This window comes from Hypanus sabinus, chromosome 2, assembly GCF_030144855.1.
Source record: "Hypanus sabinus isolate sHypSab1 chromosome 2, sHypSab1.hap1, whole genome shotgun sequence".
Classification (NCBI taxonomy): Eukaryota; Metazoa; Chordata; class Chondrichthyes; order Myliobatiformes; family Dasyatidae; genus Hypanus; species Hypanus sabinus.
This window is the reverse complement of record NC_082707.1, coordinates 96,766,591-96,788,853: the sequence shown is the minus strand read 5'-3', so window position 1 is coordinate 96,788,853 and position 22,263 is coordinate 96,766,591. Positions and strand designations below refer to the sequence as shown.

General features: G+C 50.6%; 1 protein-coding gene across 2 annotated transcripts in view; it reads right to left on the bottom strand.

Annotated features, from left to right (window-relative positions):
* Window positions 1-22,263, bottom strand: part of LOC132381492 (anoctamin-7-like) — a 196,531-nt gene that overhangs the window by 128,442 nt on the left and 45,826 nt on the right. For both annotated transcript variants that reach the window (XM_059950934.1, XM_059950943.1), the window contains exons 3-4: window positions 21,980-22,064; window positions 20,880-21,061 (exon numbers count right to left, since the gene is read on the bottom strand). In XM_059950934.1, the coding sequence (XP_059806917.1) occupies window positions 20,880-21,061; window positions 21,980-22,064 (267 nt within the window). The remainder of the gene's footprint in view (window positions 1-20,879; window positions 21,062-21,979; window positions 22,065-22,263) is intronic.

Genomic DNA, 22,263 nt, shown 5'->3' with positions numbered 1-22,263 from the left:
CGGAACCGGCCGATCTACCCCACGTCCGTACACCTCCTCACCGCCATCGGAACCGGCCGATCTACCCCACGTCCGTACACCTCCTCACCGCCATCGGAACCGGCCGATCTACCCCACGTCCGTACTCCTCCTCACCGTCATCTGAACCGGCCGATCTACCCCACGTCCGTACTCCTCCTCACCGTCATCTGAACCGGCCGATCTACCCCACGTCCGTACTCCTCCTCACCATCATCTGAACCGGCCGATCTACCCCACGTCCGTACACCTCCTCACCGCCATCTGAACCGGCCGATCTACCCCACGTCCGTACTCCTCCTCACCGTCATCTGAACCGGCCGATCTACCCCACGTCCGTACTCCTCCTCACCGTCATCTGAACCGGCCGATCTACCCCACGTCCGTACTCCTCACCGTCATCTGAACCGGCCGATCTACCCCACGTCCGTACACCTCCTCACCGCCATCTGAACCGGCCGATCTACCCCACGTCCGTACACCTCCTCACCGTCATCGGAACCGGCCGATCTACCCCACGTCCGTACTCCTCCTCACCGCCATCGGAACCGGCCGATCTACCCCACGTCCGTACACCTCCTCACCGCCATCGGAACCGGCCGATCTACCCCACGTCCGTACACCACCTCACCGCCATCGGAACCGGCCGATCTACCCCACGTCCGTACTCCTCACCGTCATCGGAACCGGCCGATCTACCCCACGTCCGTACACCTCCTCACCGTCATCGGAACCGGCCGATCTACCCCACGTCCGTACTCCTCCTCACCGTCATCGGAACCGGCCGATCTACCCCACGTCCGTACACCTCCTCACCGTCATCTGAACCGGCCGATCTACCCCACGTCCGTACACCTCCTCACCGTCATCTGAACCGGCCGATCTACCCCACGTCCGTAAACCTCCTCACCGTCATCGGAACCGGCCGATCTACCCCACGTCCGTACTCCTCCTCACCGTCATCTGAACCGGCCGATCTACCCCACGTCCGTACTCCTCCTCACCGTCATCTGAACCGGCCGATCTACCCCACGTCCGTACTCCTCCTCACCGTCATCGGAACCGGCCGATCTACCCCACGTCCGTAAACCGCCTCACCGTCATCTGAACCGGCCGATCTACCCCACGTCCGTACACCTCCTCACCGCCATCGGAACCGGCCGATCTACCCCACGTCCGTAAACCTCCTCACCGTCATCGGAACCGGCCGATCTACCCCACGTCCGTAAACCTCCTCACCGCCATCTGAACCGGCCGATCTACCCACGTCCGTAAACCTCCTCACCGTCATCGGAACCGGCCGATCTACCCCACGTCCGTACACCTCCTCACCGCCATCGGAACCGGCCGATCTACCCCACGTCCGTACTCCTCCTCACCGCCAACTGAACCGGCCGATCTACCCCACGTCCGAAAACCTCCTCACCGTCATCGGAACCGGCCGATCTACCCCACGTCCGTACACCTCCTCACCGTCATCTGAACCGGCCGATCTACCCCACGTCCGTACTCCTCCTCACCGTCATCGGAACCGGCCGATCTACCCCACGTCCGTACTCCTCCTCACCGTCATCGGAACCGGCCGATCTACCCCACGTCCGTAATACTCCTCACCGCCATCGGAACCGGCCGATCTACCCCACGTCCGTACTCCTCACCGTCATCTGAACCGGCCGATCTACCCCACGTCCGTACACCTCCTCACCGCCATCTGAACCGGCCGATCTACCCCACGTCCGTACACCTCCTCACCGCCATCTGAACCGGCCGATCTACCCCACGTCCGTACACCTCCTCACCGCCATCGGAACCGGCCGATCTACCCCACGTCCGTACTCCTCCTCACCGTCATCTGAACCGGCCGATCTACCCCACGTCCGTACACCTCCTCACCGTCATCGGAACCGGCCGATCTACCCCACATCCGTACACCTCCTCACCGCCATCGGAACCGGCCGATCTACCCCACGTCCGTACTCCTCACCGTCATCTGAACCGGCCGATCTACCCCACATCCGTACACCTCCTCACCGCCATCGGAACCGGCCGATCTACCCCACGTCCGTACTCCTCCTCACCGTCATCGGAACCGGCCGATCTACCCCACGTCCGTACACCTCCTCACCGTCATCTGAACCGACCGATCTACCCCACGTCCGTACACCTCCTCACCGACATCTGAACCGGCCGATCTACCCCACGTCCGTAAACCTCCTCACCGTCATCTGAACCGGCCAATCTACCCCACGTCCGTAAACCTCCTCACCGCCATCTGAACCGGCCGATCTACCCCACGTCCGTACTCCTCACCGTCATCGGAACCGGCCGATCTACCCCACGTCCGTACACCTCCTCACCGCCATCTGAACCGGCCGATCTACCCCACGTCCGTACTCCTCACCGTCATCTGAACCGGCCGATCTACCCCACGTCCGTACTCCTCCTCACCGCCATCGGAACCGGCCGATCTACCCCACGTCCGTACACCTCCTCACCGCCATCGGAACCGGCCGATCTACCCCACGTCCGTACTCCTCCTCACCGCCATCTGAACTGGCCGATCTACCCCACGTCCGTAAACCTCCTCACCGTCATCGGAACCGGCCGATCTACCCCACGTCCGTACACCTCCTCACCGTCATCTGAACCGGCCGATCTACCCCACGTCCGTACACCTCCTCACCGCCATCTGAACCGGCCGATCTACCCCACGTCCGTACACCTCCTCACCGCCATCTGAACCGGCCGATCTACCCCACGTCCGTACACCTCCTCACCGCCATCTGAACCGGCCGATCTACCCCACGTCCGTACTCCTCCTCACTGTCATCGGAACCGGCCGATCTACCCCACGTCCGTACACCTCCTCACCGCCATCGGAACCGGCCGATCTACCCCACGTCCGTACTCCTCCTCACTGTCATCGGAACCGGCCGATCTACCCCACGTCCGTACACCTCCTCACCGTCATCGGAACCGGCCGATCTACCCCACGTCCGTACACCTCCTCACCGTCATCTGAACCGGCCGATCTACCCCACGTCCGTACACCTCCTCACCGCCATCTGAACCGGCCGATCTACCCCACGTCCGTAAACCTCCTCACCGTCATCGGAACCGGCCGATCTACCCCACGTCCGTACTCCTCCTCACCGTCATCGGAACCGGCCGATCTACCCCACGTCCGTACACCTCCTCACCGTCATCGGAACCGGCCGATCTACCCCACGTCCGTACACCTCCTCACCGTCATCGGAACCGGCCGATCTACCCCACGTCCGTACTCCTCCTCACCGTCATCTGAACCGGCCGATCTACCCCACGTCCGTACACCTCCTCACCGTCATCGGAACCGGCCGATCTACCCCACGTCCGTACTCCTCCTCACCGCCATCTGAACCGGCCGATCTACCCCACGTCCGTACACCTCCTCACCGCCATCTGAACCGGCCGATCTACCCCACGTCCGTACTCCTCCTCACCGTCATCGGAACCGGCCGATCTACCCCACGTCCGTACACCTCCTCACCGTCATCGGAACCGGCCGATCTACCCCACGTCCGTACTCCTCCTCACCGCCATCTGAACCGGCCGATCTACCCCACGTCCGTAAACCTCCTCACCGTCATCGGAACCGGCCGATCTACCCCACGTCCGTACTCCTCCTCACCGTCATCTGAACCGGCCGATCTACCCCACGTCCGTACTCCTCCTCACCGCCATCGGAACCGGCCGATCTACCCCACGTCCGTACACCTCCTCACCGCCATCTGAACCGGCCGATCTACCCCACGTCCGTACTCCTCCTCACCGTCATCTGAACCGGCCGATCTACCCCACGTCCGTACTCCTCCTCACCGTCATCTGAACCGGCCGATCTACCCCACGTCCGTACTCCTCCTCACCGCCATCGGAACCGGCCGATCTACCCCACGTCCGTACACCTCCTCACCGCCATCTGAACCGGCCGATCTACCCCACGTCCGTACACCTCCTCACCGTCATCGGAACCCGCCGATCTAACCCACGTCCGTACACCTCCTCACCGTCATCTGAACCGGCCGATCTACCCCACGTCCGTACACCTCCTCACCGCCATCGGAACCGGCCGATCTACCCCACGTCCGTACTCCTCCTCACCGTCATCTGAACCGGCCGATCTACCCCACGTCCGTACTCCTCCTCACCGCCATCGGAACCGGCCGATCTACCCCACGTCCGTACACCTCCTCACCGTCATCTGAACCGGCCGATCTACCCCACGTCCGTACACCTCCTCACCGTCATCTGAACCGGCCGATCTACCCCACGTCCGTACTCCTCACCGTCATCGGAACCGGCCGATCTACCCCACGTCCGTACACCTCCTCACCGCCATCGGAACCGGCCGATCTACCCCACGTCCGTACACCTCCTCACCGCCATCTGAACCGGCCGATCTACCCCACGTCCGTACACCTCCTCACCGTCATCGGAACCGGCCGATCTACCCCACGTCCGTACTCCTCCTCACCGCCATCGGAACCGGCCGATCTACCCCACGTCCGTACTCCTCCTCACCGTCATCTGAACCGGCCGATCTACCCCACGTCCGTACACCTCCTCACCGTCATCTGAACCGGCCGATCTACCCCACGTCCGTACTCCTCCTCACCGCCATCGGAACCGGCCGATCTACCCCACGTCCGTACTCCTCACCGTCATCTGAACCGGCCGATCTACCCCACGTCCGTACTCCTCACCGTCATCGGAACCGGCCGATCTACCCCACGTCCGTACTCCTCACCGTCATCTGAACCGGCCGATCTACCCCACGTCCGTACTCCTCCTCACCGCCATCGGAACCGGCCGATCTACCCCACGTCCGTACACCTCCTCACCGTCATCTGAACCGGCCGATCTACCCCACGTCCGTACACCTCCTCACCGTCATCTGAACCGGCCGATCTACCCCACGTCCGTACTCCTCCTCACCGCCATCGGAACCGGCCGATCTACCCCACGTCCGTACACCTCCTCACCGTCATCTGAACCGGCCGATCTACCCCACATCCGTACACCTCCTCACCGTCATCTGAACCGGCCGATCTACCCCACGTCCGTACACCTCCTCACCGTCATAGGAACCGGCCGATCTACCCCACGTCCGTAAACCTCCTCACCGTCATCTGAACCGGCCGATCTACCCCACGTCCGTACTCCTCCTCACCGCCATCGGAACCGTCCGATCTACCCCACGTCCGTACACCTCCTCACCGTCATCTGAACCGGCCGATCTACCCCACGTCCGTAAACCTCCTCACCGTCATCTGAACCGGCCGATCTACCCCACGTCCGTAAACCTCCTCACCGTCATCTGAACCGGCCGATCTACCCCACGTCCGTACTCCTCACCGTCATCTGAACCGGCCGATCTACCCCACGTCCGTACTCCTCCTCACCGCCATCGGAACCGGCCGATCTACCCCACGTCCGTACTCCTCACCGCCATCTGAACCGGCCGATCTACCCCACGTCCGTACACCTCACCGCCATCTGAACCGGCCGATCTACCCCACGTCCGTACACCTCCTCACCGTCATCGGAACCGGCCGATCTACCCCACGTCCGTACTCCTCACCGTCATCTGAACCGGCCGATCTACCCCACGTCCGTACTCCTCACCGTCATCGGAACTGGCCGATCTACCCCACGTCCGTACACCTCCTCACCGCCATCGGAACCGGCCGATCTACCCCACGTCCGTACACCTCCTCACCGTCATCGGAACCGGCCGATCTACCCCACGTCCGTACTCCTCACCGTCATCTGAACCGGCCGATCTACCCCACGTCCGTACTCCTCACCGTCATCGGAACCGGCCGATCTACCCCACGTCCGTACACCTCCTCACCGCCATCTGAACCGGCCGATCTACCCCACGTCCGTACACCTCCTCACCGCCAACGGAACCGGCCGATCTACCCCACGTCCGTACTCCTCACCGTCATCTGAACCGGCCGATCTACCCCACGTCCGTACTCCTCACCGTCATCTGAACCGGCCGATCTACCCCACGTCCGTACACCTCCTCACCGCCATCTGAACCGGCCGATCTACCCCACGTCCGTACACCTCCTCACCGCCATCTGAACCGGCCGATCTACCCCACGTCCGTACACCTCCTCACCGTCATCTGAACCGGCCGATCTACCCCACGTCCGTACTCCTCCACACCGTCATCTGAACCGGCCGATCTACCCCACGTCCGTACTCCTCCTCACCGTCATCTGAACCGGCCGATCTACCCCACGTCCGTACTCCTCCACACCGTCATCTGAACCGGCCGATCTACCCCACGTCCGTACACCTCCTCACCGCCATCTGAACCGGCCGATCTACCCCACGTCCGTACACCTCCTCACCGCCATCTGAACCGGCCGATCTACCCCACGTCCGTACACCTCCTCACCGCTATCGGAACCGGCCGATCTACCCCACGTCCGTACTCCTCCTCACCGTCATCTGAACCGGCCGATCTACCCCACGTCCGTACACCTCCTCACCGCCATCTGAACCGGCCGATCTACCCCACGTCCGTACTCCTCCTCACCGCCATCTGAACCGGCCGATCTACCCCACGTCCGTACACCTCCTCACCGCCATCTGAACCGGCCGATCTACCCCACATCCGTACACCTCCTCACCGTCATCGGAACCGGCCGATCTACCCCACGTCCGTACTCCTCCTCACCGTCATCGGAACCGGCCGATCTACCCCACGTCCGTACTCCTCCTCACCGTCATCGGAACCGGCCGATCTACCCCACGTCCGTACACCTCCTCACCACCATCGGAACCGGCTGATCTACCCCACGTCCGTACTCCTCCTCACCGCCATCGGAACCGGCCGATCTACCCCACGTCCGTACTCCTCACCGTCATCTGAACCGGCCGATCTACCCCACGTCCGTACACCTCCTCACCGTCATCTGAACCGGCCGATCTACCCCACGTCCGTACTCCTCCTCACCGTCATCTGAACCGGCCGATCTACCCCACGTCCGTACTCCTCCTCACCGCCATCGGAACCGGCCGATCTACCCCAAGTCCGTACACCTCCTCACCGTCATCTGAACCGGCCGATCTACCCCACGTCCGTACTCCTCACCGTCATCTGAACCGGCCGATCTACCCCACGTCCGTACACCTCCTCACCGTCATCTGAACCGGCCGATCTACCCCACGTCCGTACTCCTCCTCACCGTCATCTGAACCGGCCGATCTACCCCACGTCCGTAAACCTCCTCACCGTCATCTGAACCGGCCGATCTACCCCACGTCCGTACTCCTCCTCACCGCCATCGGAACCGGCCGATCTACCCCACGTCCGTACTCCTCCTCACCGTCATCTGAACCGGCCGATCTACCCCACGTCCGTACACCTCCTCACCGTCATCGGAACCGGCCGATCTACCCCACGTCCGTACTCCTCCTCACCGTCATCTGAACCGGCCGATCTACCCCACGTCCGTACACCTCCTCACCGTCATCGGAACCGGCCGATCTACCCCACGTCCGTACACCTCCTCACCGCCATCGGAACCGGCCGATCTACCCCACGTCCGTACTCCTCCTCACCGCCATCTGAACCGGCCGATCTACCCCACGTCCGTACACCTCCTCACCGTCATCGGAACCGGCCGATCTACCCCACGTCCGTACACCTCCTCACCGCCATCGGAACCGGCCGATCTACCCCACGTCCGTAAACCTCCTCACCGTCATCGGAACCGGCCGATCTACCCCACGTCCGTACACCTCCTCACCGCCATCGGAACCGGCCGATCTACCCCACGTCCGTACACCTCCTCACCGCCATCTGAACCGGCCGATCTACCCCACGTCCGTAAACCTCCTCACCGCCATCGCAACCGGCCGATCTACCCCACGTCCGTAAACCTCCTCACCGTCATCGGAACCGGCCGATCTACCCCACGTCCGTACTCCTCACCGTCATCTGAACCGGCCGATCTACCCCACGTCCGTACACCTCCTCACCGCCATCGGAACCGGCCGATCTACCCCACGTCCGTACACCTCCTCACCGTCATCGGAACCGGCCGATCTACCCCACGTCCGTACTCCTCACCGTCATCTGAACCGGCCGATCTACCCCACGTCCGTACACCTCCTCACCGCCATCTGAACCGGCCGATCTACCCCACGTCGGTACTCCTCACCACCATCGGAACCGGCCGATCTACCCCACGTCCGTACTCCTCCTCACCGTCATCTGAACCGGCCGATCTACCCCACGTCCGTACTCCTCCTCACCGTCATCGGAACCGGCCGATCTACCCCACGTCCGTACACCTCCTCACCGTCATCGGAACCGGCCGATCTACCCCACGACCGTACTCCTCCTCACCGCCATCGGAACCGGCCGATCTACCCCACGTCCGTACTCCTCCTCACCGCCATCGGAACCGGCCGATCTACCCCACGTCCGTACACCTCCTCACCGTCATCTGAACCGGCCAATCTACCCCACGTCCGTACACCTCCTCACCGTCATCGGAACCGGCCGATCTACCCCACGTCCGTACACCTCCTCACCGTCATCTGAACCGGCCGATCTACCCCACGTCCGTACACCTCCTCACCGCCATCGGAACCGGCCGATCTACCCCACGTCCGTACACCTCCTCACCGCCATCTGAACCGGCCGATCTACCCCACGTCCGAAAACCTCCTCACCGTCATCGGAACCGGCCGATCTACTCCACGTCCGTACTCCTCCTCACCGCCATCTGAACCGGCCGATCTACCCCACGTCCGTACACCTCCTCACCGCCATCGGAACCGGCCGATCTACCCCACGTCAGTACACCTCCTCACCGCCATCTGAAATTCTGCTAACAATGTTTGTGTCTTTGGCAAATTTGTGGATACAATTTGAGTTGTTTGAGAGCAGAGTGGTAGGCTAAGCATGCATCCTTGAGGTACGCTAGCACTGATCAACAGCAAAGTGGAGTTGTTATATCCGTTCTACGCAGGCTTGGTCTCTGAGTGAGGAAGTCAGGGATCCAGTTGCGGAGGGAGGTACAGAGGTTCAGGTTTTGTTTGTTGATAGAACTGAGGATATGATTGTTTTGAACACTGAGCTGTAATCAATAAGCATAAGCCTGACATAAGTATTGCTGCTGTCCAGGTGATCCAAGGCCGAGTGGAGAGCTGGTGAGATTGATCTGCCGTGGTGATAGGCAAGTTGCAGCAGGTTAAGGTCCTTGCTCGGGCAGGAGATGATTGTAGCCACGGCTGACCTCTGAAGGCATTTCATCATGGTAGATGTGAGGGTGTTCGTCATTGAGGCAACTCTTCTGAGGCACTGGTATTATTGTTGCCCATTTGAAGCAGGTGGGAACCTCTGTCTGAGGTACTGAAAGGACACAGTGAGAGAGTGTCCTTGAAGTCTCCTACTAGTTGGAGAGCACAGGCTTTCAGAGCCCTGTCAGGTATACTATTGGGGCCTGATATGCTTTGAGGGCTTACCTTCTTCAACGATGTTCTGACGTCTGCCTCCAAGACTGAGATCACACATCACCAGATGTTGCAGAGATTCACACTGGTGTAGTTTTATTCTCCCTTTCAAAGCATGCGTAAGAAGTGTTGAACTCATTTGGGAGTGAAGCATCACTGCCATTCATGATGTCATATTTCACCTTATAGCAAGTGGTGACCTGCAAACCCTGCCTGATCCGATTCGGTCTCAAACTTCAATCAGAATTGTTTTCTCATTCTTAAAATAGCCTACCATAGGTTGTTTTTAAAAATGCCAAACATGAGGAAATCTGCAAATGCTGGAAATGCAAGCAACACACACAAAATGCTGGTGGAACGCAGCAAGCCAGGCAGCATCTATAGGAAGTACAGTCGACGTTTCGGGCAGAGATCCTTCGTTAGGACTATCTTACTATCTATTCTTTCAGTTAGTCCTGATGAAGGGTCTCGGCCCGAAACGTCGACAGCGCTTCTTCCTATAGATGCTGCCTGGCCTGCTGTGTTCCACCAGCATTTTGTGTGTGTTTTGACAGAGGTTGTACCTGGACTTTTGTGTTGTTCTGGATTACTGCTCTTGAATGCCGCAGATCTAGCCCTCAGTAGACTACAAATCTCCTGGTTCATCCACAGCTTTGTCTGGGACGCTTTCGAAGACACACGCTCATCCACACCGGTCGACATGAAGTCGGTAGCAACTGTGGCATATTCATTCAGTTTCGAAGATCCTTGAATATTATCCAGTCTATCAACTCAAAACAGTCCTGTAAGAGCTCCTCTAACTCCCTGGACCATACCTTCTTGGACCTCACCACTGGTGCTGCAGACTTTGGGCTCTGGGAGTAGAAGTGATTGGACTTTCCAAAGTGTGGGCATGGGAAGACATGATGTTGATCTAGCAGTGGGCAAGTGTTGGTGCCTCTGGTTCCACAGGTGATATGTTGGTGGTAGTTGTCCAGAGGCCTCTTCCTGGTTGAAATCCCCTGCAACGTAGGGAAGGTATCAGGATGGATTGTTCGGTGATGCTCAGCTCCTCCAGTGCCTGCCTGACATTTGCCTGATGCAGGATGTACGCAGGTAAAAAGTCCCTCGAGAGAGAAAAGGGATGACGTTTGACAGCTAGATGTTCCATGTCCGGTGTTCAGGGATCTATACAGCTGCTGTCAACGTGCAATGGGAGGGAAATGTATCTGAATGAAAAGGTTAATGATGGAACATTATCTGATGAAACGACTAAACAGATACGCCCTTGCAATACTTGGTAAAAGCTGGTATGCTATTTCATATTCTAACAACCCACTGCATTTCTAGATTTTAATACATAACTGGCTGATGTGATAATCTTACAGAGATGCTTCCCAATTACCAACTCTCTGACCAGCTTTCCTACACTTTAATTAAACTGCAAATAATTCTGCAAGTTTCTCTTAGACTAGCTGATTGTTATACTTCATTGTTGCTCAAATAGGTGAGAACTGACTGCACTATTTGCCCTGGGCCAAGCTCATAGACGCAATCGTAAGAAAAGTGCATTGACGTCCTTACCTACTCAGGAGGGTGAGGCATCTGGTTTGTCATTGAACACTCTACAAAATTCTGCAGGTGTACTGTTGGAAGTATTCTGTCTATTTGCATCATGGTCTGGTAAGGCAATTCAAATGCACGAGGACATGGGAAGCCAGAGAGAAAAGTGGCCTCTGCCCAACACAACTCGGGCACATCACTCCACGACACTGTTAGTATCTACAGGAAGTGCTGCCTCAAGAAGGTATCATCTGTCAGCAAAGTTCCCCATTAACTGGGTCTTTTCACAGCCACCACTGGGCAGGCGGTATGGAATTCTGAAGTCCCACCCCTCATCACTGACTATTTCCACTTTGCTCTAAAATGTACATTTGTTCTCATTGTGGCTTCTTGTCAAAAATTGTGCATATTTTGTGTTTTTCTTGTGATTGCTGCTTTTATGATGCCGTACGCCCACAATGCTGCAAATGGGTTTTTCAATGTCCCTCTGCATGTATGTACTTGCTCATATGACAATAAACTTGACTTTGACCTTTCCATAGATAAAGCACTTGAACGCAGAACTGGGGTTGCAAGGCAACTAACTACTGAGTGAGATGCAAGTAAGTACAGAGAGAGCAAGTACAGGTATCACTTCCCACCACATGCTGTGCACACTTCATCTAGACACTTGTTAATGTCGAGAGAGCAGGCAGGTAATGCAGAGTACTCCTGTGGTTGTTCCCCTCAGTGACAAGTATACTGTGAGGGAGAACAACCTAATACTTCATTGTTGCCCAAATAGGTGAGAACTGACTGCACTATTTGCTCTGGGCCAAGCTCATAGACGCAATCGTAAGAAAAGTGCATTGAAAGCTTCTGAGACCAGGTCTCTGGCACTGAGTATGCAGTTAGATTGGCAAAATCAAGTTGGTGCTGGATCCCAACAGAAGGAATGTGTAAAATGCCTATGAGATAGGTTTTTTTAAAGAGGAGCTTGTATTAACGTATTGCAAGTTTGGCATATTGTTCATGTGGTTCCAATGTTTAAAAAGGGTTCTAAGAGTAAACCTAGCAATTATAGGCTTGTCAGTTTGACATCAGTGGTGGGTAAATTAATAGAAAGCCTTCTTAGAGATGGTATATATAATTATCTGGATAGACAGGGTCTGATTAGGAGCAGTCAACATGGATTTGAGTGTGGAAGGTCATGTTTGACAAATCTTATTGAATTTTTTGAAGAGGTTACTAGGAAAGTTGATGAGGGTAAAGCAGTGGATGTTGTCTATATGGACTTCAGTAAGGCCTTTGACAAGGTTCCACACGTAAGGTTAGTTAGGAAGGTTCAATCGTTAGGTATTAATATTGAAGTAGTAAGATGGATTCAACAGTGGCTGGATGGGAGATGCCAGAGAGTAGTGTTGGATAACCGTTTGTCAGGTTGGAGGCCGGTGACTAGTGGTGTGCCTCAGGGATCTGTACTGGGTCCCTGGGTCCAATGTTGTTTGTCATATACGTTAATGATCTGGATGATGGGGTGGTAAATTGGATTAGTAAGTATGCTGATGATACTAAGATAGGAGGCATTGTGGATAATAAAGTAGGTTTTCAAAGCTTGCAGAGAAATTTAGGCCAGTTGGAAGAGTGGGCTGAAAGATGGCAGATGGAGTTTAAGGCTGATAAGTGTGAGGTGCTACATTTTGGTAGGACTAATCAAAATAGGACATATATGGTAAATGGTAGGGCATTGAGGAATGCAGTAGAACAGAGTGATCTAGGAATAATGGTGCATAGTTCCCTGAAGGTGGAATCTCATGTGGATAGGGTGGTGAAGAAAGCTTTTGGTATGCTGGCCTTTATAAATCAGAGCATTGAGTATAGGAGTTGGGATGTAATATTAAAATTGTACAAGTCATTGGTAAGGCCAAATTTGGAGTATTGTGTACAGTTCTGGTCACCGAATTATAGGAAAGATGTCAACAAAATAGAGAGAGTACAGAGGAGATTTACTAGAATGTTACCTGGGTTCCAGCACCTAAGTTACAGAGAAAGGTTGAACAAGTTAGGTCTTTATTCCTTGGAGCATAGAATGTTGAGGGGGGACTTGATAGAGGTATTTAAAAATATGAGGGGGATAGATAGAGTTGAAGTGGATAGTCTTTTTCCATTGAGAGTAGGGGAGATTCAAACAAGAGGACACGAGTTGAGAGTTAAGGGGCAAAAGTTTAGGGGTAACACGAGGGGGAACTTGTTTACTCAGAGAGTGGTAGCTGTCTGGAATGAGCTTCCAGTAGAAGTGGTAGAGGCAGGTTCGATTTTGTCATTAAAAAAAAAATTGGATAAGTATATGGACAGGAAAGGAATGGAGGGTTATGGGCTGAGTGCAGGTCAGTGGGACTAGGTGAGAGTAAGCATTCAGCATGAACTAGAAGGGCTGAGATGGCCTGTTTCCATGCTGTAATTGTTATATGGTTATTTGTGGTTGAACCCACTAGGGAAAAGGCAATTCTGGAATGGTGTTGTGTAATGAATCAGATTTGATTAGAGAGCTTAAGCAATAGGAAACCCTAGGAGGCAGTAATGATAACATGATAGGGTTTATTCTGCAGATTGAGAGGGGATAGCCAAAATCCCGTTTATCAGTATTACAATGGAGTAAAGGGAACTAGAGACATGAAAGTAGAGCTGGACAAAGGTGATTGGAAGGGGATAATGGCAGGACAAAAATGACTGGAGTTTCAGGGTGAAATTTAGAAGGCACATCCCAAAGAAGAAGTAGCGGTGTTTTAAAGAGAGGATGAGACAGCCATGGATAACAAGGGAAGTCAAAGGCAGCATGGAAACAAATGAGAGGGCACACAAAACAGCAACATTTAGTGGGAAGCTTTTAAAAACCAACAGACGTCAATTTAAAAAGCAATAAGGAGAGAAGAGACAAAATATGATGGTAACTAGCCAATAATATAAAAGAGGATACCAACTATTTTTTTCAGATTTAGAATATAAAGAGTAAAAGAGAGACTAGAGTGGATATTGGTCCACTGGAACATAATGCTGTAGAGGTAGAAATGGAGGGGGGGGGAGGAGGATAAAGTAATGGCAGATGAATTCAATAAGTATTTTGTATCAGCCTTCACTGTTGTGGAAGGCACCAGCAGTATGTCAGAATTCGAGAGTGTTGAGGGGCAGTGCTGAGTGAGTGTAGTTACTACTACAAAGAGAAAGTGCTTGTGAGCCTGAAAGAGCTGAAACTTAGATAAGTCTCCTGGACCAGATAGAACTACACCCCAGAGTTCTGAAATATTTTGGAAGCATTAGTAGAGATCTTTCAAAAATCACTAGATTCTGGAATGGTTCTGGGGAACTAGAAAATCACAGATGTTGCTCCACTCTTTAAGGGACAGAAGCAATAGCCAGTATTTGTAGGCCAGTTTGCTTGACTTCAGTGATGGGAAGATGCTGGCGTCAATTATTAAGGATAAGGTTGAGTTACTTGGAATCACATGTTTAAGCAGGCCAAAGTCAGCATGGTTTCCTTAAGGGGAAAATCTCCCCTGTTTAATCTGGTGGAATTCTTTGAATACCAGACAGGAGAGAGAAAGGAGAGTCAGCAGATCTTGCTTACTTGGATTTCTGAAGGGTTTTGACAATGCACCACACATGAGGCTATTAAACAAGATAAGAGCCCACAGTGTCATGGGAAAGATACTAGCATAGGTAGAAGATTGGCCTTACTGGCAGGAGGCATGGGTCTTTTCTGATTGACTACCTGCGACTACAGGTGTTCCACAGAGATTAGTGTTGGGATCACATCATATGTCAATGACATGGATGACGGAATGGATGGTTTTGTGGCCAAGTTTGCAGACGGTACAAAGATCAGTGGAAAGGCCGGTAGTTTGAGAAAACAAGGAGTCTGCAGGTGGATTTAGACAGATTAGGGGAATGAGCGAAAAAGTGAAAGATAGAATATAGTGTAGGGAAATGTATGATCATGAACTTTGGTAGAGAGAAGAAAGGTGTAGACTGTTTTCTAAGATCTGGAGGTGTAAAGGGACTTGGGTCTCCTTGTACAGCATTCCCTAAAGACTAACTTGCAGGGTGAATCAGTGAAAAGGAAGGCAAATGCAGTATTAGATTATTCATTTTGAGAGGACTAGAATATAAAAAGAAAGGATGTAATGCCAAAGCTTTATAAGGCATTAGTCACACCACACTGGGGTATTGTGAACAGTTTTGGGCCCTGTGTCTAAAAGAGAAGTGTTGATTTCATTGGAGAGTGTCCAGAGGACGTTCATAGGAATGACCTTAAGGAAGAAAAGATTAATGTATGAGGAGCATTTGATGACTCTGGGTGAATGGGGTAGAGAGAGATAATAGAGCAGCCATGATTGAATGACGGAGAAGATCAAATGAACCAAATGGCCTATTTCTGCTCCTAAGTCTCACTGTCTTAAATGAAGCATTTCATCCAAATCAACATCTGGGTAAACATCCTCTGCACCCACTCCATTGCAGGCAGTGCTTCAGCTGTGGCCTATACAATGTCTGATAAAGTTGGATCAAAGCCTCTCTGCTCTATATTCTTTGTCCTGGCTAAGAATCCCATATGCCTTTCTCATCAACTTACCTACCTGTGTTATCACATTCAAGAATCCTTGCATTTGTCTGTAAAAGCAACTCACACAAAATGCTGGAGGAACTCAACAGGCCAGGCAACATCTATGGAAAAGAGTACAGTTGACATTTTGGGCCGAAACCCTTCATCAGGACTGGTGAAAAAAGATGAGGAGTAGATTAGAAGGTGGGGGGAGGGGAGGGAGAAACACAATGTGGTGAACTACATATACCTGTCTGGACACACCCTCTGCTGACTGCTCCTGTGGCTCCTCCCACAGACCCCTGTATAAAGGCGATTGGAGGCACTGCTCCTCCCTCAGTCTCCAGGATGTCGTGTGGGGATCTCTTGCTGCTGACTGCTCTCTTCCATCAAATAAAAGCCTATATCACGCCTCATGTCTCCAAGAGTTATCGATGGTGCATCACACAAGGTGAAGGGTGAAACCGGGAAGGGGAGAGGGGTGACGTAAAGGGCTGGGAAGTTGACTGGTGAAAGACATACAGGGCTGGAGAAGGAAGAATCTGATAGGAGAGTACAGAAGGACATGGAAGAAAGAAAAGGGGAGGAGCACCAGAGGGAGGAAAGGAGATTTGGCAAGAGAGGGAAAAGAAATGGTGAAGGGGGTGTTGGGGTTGTCCAATCCCCCTGCCTGCCCATCGTCTCTCTCTGCTGCTCCTCCCCCTTGTCTTTTCCCCATGACCTTCTGTCGGGTACACTGTTGAAATGTTGCAATCAGTGAAGGCAAAAGCATATTATGGATAGATTTGATAACCAGTCGCAAAGCTTGTGACTATCTATGCCTTTCACAATCTTCATTAAATTCAAACTAAATTTATTATCAAAGTACTTTTATGTCATCATATATGGTGATTAATTTTCTTGCAAGCATTCACAGTAAATATAAGAAATACTATAGATTTCTGCCAACAGGATGGACTAACAACTGATGTACAAAAGACCACAGACGGTGCAATTACAAAATAAAGTAAATACATGAATAAGTAATAAATATCGAGAACATGAGATGAAGAGTCCTTTAACAGGTTGTGGGAAGAACTTAGTGATGGAGTGAGTGAAATTATCCTCTTTGGATCAAGATCCTGATGGCTGAGTGGTAACTGTTCCTGAACCTGGTGGTGTGAGTCCCGAAGCTCCAGATGGCAGCAGCAAGATGAGAGCATGTCCTGGGTGGTGGGGGTCCCAGATGATTGATACTGCTTTCCTGTGACAAAGCTCCATGTAGATGAGCTCAATGGTTGGGACAGCTTCACCTGTGATATTCGGAGCCAGATCCACTACTTTTTATATGATTTTCCATTCAAGGGTATTGATGTTTCCATCCCAGGCAGTGATACAGCCAGTCAATATGCTCTCTACCACACATCTATTGAACTTTGTCAAAGTTTTAGATGTCATGCTAAATCTCTGCAAACTCCTAAGGAAGTCGAGATGGTGCTAATGCTTTTTTCATAATTGAACATGCAACTGGGCCTGGGACAAAACTTCTGAAACGATAGCATCAAGGAATTAAAACCCTAACCCTCTCCACCTCTGATGAGGACTGGCCCATGGACCTCTGGTTTCCTCCTCCTGAAGTCAATAATCAGCTCCTTGGTCTTGCTGACACTGAGTGAGAGGTTGGTGTTGTGGACCCAATCAGCCAGATTTTCAATCTGCCTCCTGTATGCTAATTTAGCCGACTGTATATGGCATTGGAGCTGGGTTTAGCCTCGCAGTCATAAATTTAAGGCAAGTGGAGCGGGAGGCTAAGTGTGGTTCACCTGTGTTGATGCAGATTCTAGAGGAGATGTTGTTGCCAATCTGGACTGACTGGGGTCTGCAAGTGAAGAAATCCAGGATCCAACTGCAGAAGGAGTATTGAGCACACTTTTGAAGCATTTTGTTTAGTTTTGATGGGATGATGGCTTAGAATTCTGAACTATAGTTGATAAAGAACATCCTGATGTCTGCACCTTCACTGCTCAGATCTTCCAGAGTTGAGTGAACAGCCAGTGAAATGGCATCTGCTGTTGCCTTGTTATTACGGTAGGAAAATTGGAGTGCATCCAACTCACTTCACAGTCAGGAGCTGATATGTTTCATCACTAGCCTCTCAAAGTACTTCATCACAGTGGATGGAAATGCTACTGGATGACAATCATTGAGGCAGGTTGGATATCCCTCTGTTCTGAGTCTGTGCCCTCTGGTCCGAGTCTTGCCCACTATAGGAAATGTTCTCCACATCCCCTGCAAGGTCTTTCAATATTCAATAGGTTTCAATGAGATCACCCCTCCTCAACCATTCTTCTAAACTCCAGTGAGTACAGGTCCACAGCCATCAAAGGCTCTTCATAATGTCAACCCTTTTATTCCCGGAATCATTCTTGTGAAGTTCCTCTGGACTCTCTCCAAAGCCAGCACATTTTTTCTGAGGTAAGGCACCCAAAAACTGCTCACAATATTCCAAATGCTGTCTGACTAATGCTTTATAAAGCCTCAGCATTACATGTTTGCTGTTATATTCTAGTCCTTTCGAAATGAGTGCCAAGAATGCATTTTCCTCCCTTACCACCACCTCAGCCTAGAAATTAACCTTTTCAGAATCCTGCCTAAGGATACTGAAGCACCTTTGCACCTTTGATTTTTGAATTTTCTCCCCGTTTAGGAAATAGTTTACGCCTTTATTCCTTCTGCACAAGTGTATGACCACACATTTCCTACACTACATTCCATCTGCTACTTCTTTGCCCATTCTCCAAAACTGTACAAGTCCTGCCCCTCCACCTGTCTTTTATGTTTGCAAACTTGGCAACAAAGCCATCAAGTCTGTCATCCAAATCATTGACATATAATATGAAAAGAAGCAGCCCCAATGCTGAACCTTGTGGAACACAACTAATCACTGGCAGCCAACCAGAAAAGGTCCCCTTTATTCCCACTCTTTGCTTTCTGCCAATCAGTCAATGATCTTTCCAAGCTAGTACCTTTCCTGTAATACCATGGGCTCTTATCTTTTAGGCAGCCTCATATGCAACATCTTATTAAAGGCCAATGTCCACCGACTTGCCTGCCATTTCCTCAAAGAGTTCCAACAGATTTTGTCAGACAAGATTTCCCCTTAAGAAAACTATACAGACTTTTATCATGTGCCTCTAAATACCCTGAAGCCTCATCCTTAAAAATGGATTCCAACATCTTCCTAAACAATGAAGTCAAGAAGTCAATAATGAAGTTGTAATTGGCCATTAATCTCCTTTCTTCTTCCTCCCTCCTTTCTTAAAGAGTGGAGTGACAATTGTAATTTTCCAATACTTCAGAACCATTCAAGAATCTGGTTGTTCTTGAAAGATCACTAGTAATTCTTCCACAATCTCTTCAGCTACCTCTTTCAGAATCCTGGGTGTAGTCTGTCTGGTCCTGGTGACGAACTTCAACCTTCAGAACTTTCCTCTTCCAAGTACCAACTACATTCATTTTTGCTCCATGACACTTTTAAATTTCTGGCATACTTCTAGTGTCTTCCACAGTGAAGAATGATGTAAAATACATATTAAATTTATCTGCCATTACTTTATTCCCCATTACTACCTCTCCAGTCATATTTTCCAGCAGTCTGTTATCCACTTTCACCTCTCTTTTACTATTTATATATCTGTAATAACCTTTGGTATCTTATATTATTGGCTAGCATACCTGTATATTTCATCTTCTTTCTCCTTATGGCTTTTTCAGTTGCCTTCTATTGTTATCCAAAGCTTCCCAATCATCTAACTTCCCACCAATTTTTGTTATATTATATGCCCTCTCTTTTCCTTTTATGCTGACTTTGACTTCCCTTCAGTTTTGGGATCTATCTATCCTGCACCTTCCAATTTATCTCCAGAATTTCCAGCCATTGCTGTTCTGCTGTCATCCCTGCTAGTGTCCCCTTCTGATCAACTTTGGAAACTCTTCTTTCATGACTCTGTAATTCTCTTCACTCCATTGTAATATTGATATATCTGACTTTATCTTCTCCCTTTTCAAACTGCAGGGTGAATTCTACAATATTATGATCAATGTCTCCTAAGGATTCCTTTACCTTAAGCTCACTAATCAAATCTGGTTCATTACACAACACCCAATCCAGAATTGCTTTTCCCCTCGTGGGCACAAGCACAATCTACATTAAAATGTCATCAAATCAGTTTGGTTCCTTATCTATTTGGCTCTATCAAGCCTCTCCTCGGGTCCTCTGCTCTAGGGAAAAAAAGCCCAGCCTATCCAATCTGCCCTTAATTAAAATCCTCCAATCCTGGAGGACAATCTCTGGCACAAGTCTACAGTGTGGCAATGAGAACTATGTGTAATCCTGCAAGTGTTGCTAACCCAGTATTTTATAACGTTGCAACATAACCTCCCAACTCTTAAACATCTCAGCGTGGATGTGGACAAAGCTCATTTTTTTAAAAATGAATTTATGGAAAAGGAGCAGGAAGCCATGTGACTTTTCAAGCCTGCTCCACTAGCCAATGAGATCTGCTTTGGGCTCAGCACCACTTCTCTGCCTTTTCCCACAGCCTTAACTCACTATTGGGCCTTGAATATGTTCAATATCTCAGCAGCCACAGCTGTCTTGGGTAGAAAATTCCAAAGTTTCATGATTCCTGAGATGAGAAATACCTCCTCACTTCCAATTTAAGTGGATTATCTTTGTTTCTGAAACTGCTAGCCTCTTTTCAGTTCTAAACCAGGGAGATGAATTTTTCATCTCTTACTCTGTCATGTCCTCTCAGAATCATAGATACTTGTTGTATTAGAATCACATGGTCATATGACAGTGAAGTAGGCCCTTCAGCCCATCTAAGCTGATTGACCACCCGGTTACGTTTATACTAATTCTACATTAATCTGATTTTATTTTCCCTGACATTCCTACCGAGATCCCCATACATTCTCAAACACAAATACTTCCCTAACACATACAGCCTTCAACCTATTTGCCCAACACAGACTCTGCAAACACAGCCCTCCATTTTGGAAGATCCTCAAACTATTTTTTAGTATATACTTCCTCCTAAAATATACGCCTCTCACCCACTCCTCTGAAACACTCTATCTAGCTCACTCACTCAACTGCTTTGACACTGACGCCTTGCTGCGCCAACCCCCATGGCCACACATCCACATCATCAGACTCTTTGTTTCCCCAACCTACCGTTTCCATGACCAGGCCACTCTTCTCAAGGTTCTTCACAAACTTCTTTCTCCATTTTGTGATCTGCTCCTTCTGTTTTGTAAATTTTGACTCCCAGGCCTTTTTACTGCTGCTTCTCGTAGTTTCAGCTCTTGGTTTTTCATACTGCTTTGGTAATTCCTCTTCCCAAACAAGGACAAAATCTGTATACAACAAAACTGAATAGTATTAATGCATTTGTTCTCTGGGATGGATCAGGATCTGTTTTTCAAGTCTTTGCAAGTGAATACTCAAGAAATATGGGTGTTATTTAATAGCTGGGATGCTAAGTGCAGAGTTAACTCTGACGGGTTATATAGTTAGAACATAAGAACATAAGAAATAGGAGCAGGAGAAGGCCATCTGGCCCATCGAGCCTGCCCCGCCATTCAATAAGATCATGGCTGATCTGTCCATAAACTCAGCTCCATCTACCTGCCTTTTCCGCATAACCCTTAATTCCCCTAGTGTGTAAAAACCTATCTAACTGTATCTTAATTACGTTTAGTGAAGAAGCCTCAACTGCTTCCCTGGGCAGAGAATTCCACAGATTCTCCACTCTCTGGGAAAAACACTTTCTCCTCATCTCCGTCCTAAATCTTCTCCCCTGAATCTTGAGGCAATGTCCCCTAGTCCTAGTCTCACCTACCAATGGAAACAACTTTCCTAGTTATCTTAAGAGAGATAAGACTCATCTCTCTTAAGGCTACAAGTCATATATTTTGGGACAGTCAGCAGCTCATCACATAAAATTGACGACATTTGACACTAACTCTCAATCGTGCTGAGCCCACAGTTTTGAAAGTAAAACTATGGAATATTTATCTGAGAATACAATTACGAATCATCTTGCTGCAGAATGGCAGAAAGTTTCATTTGCTCTTGGCTGTAATACTTTATCTGAGAGCATTTGATGGACAAGCTACACATATGCAAGTACAAGCACTGAATCCATGTGGAAACAATGCAGAACAAATCAAGTTCACATTTTATTCTTCAAAATTGCTGTAAAATAAAATAGCAGAAAACGAAATGATGTTCTGACAAAGTGAACATGATGTAGATGGAGACATAAAACTTACCAACTCTGGTCTTCCCATCATGGAAAAAGTTAATTTTCTCTTCTTCCTTTACACTTGATGTAGTTACTTTATGTTCAATGTCGACCTATACAGAGGAGTGAAAGTTCAGTATATTACCAGTGCAATACCACAAGGAACTACCTTATAGTCAGTGCACTATTTCTTCATGGACCGCAGAGTGTAAAGTGCAACAGTACCGGTGTGGGAGTAAAGCTGTTAGAGTTTATTCTTTGGTTATGATCAGACAAATAAGAATAAGAATAGCCTTGCCTGGAGAATGAGTA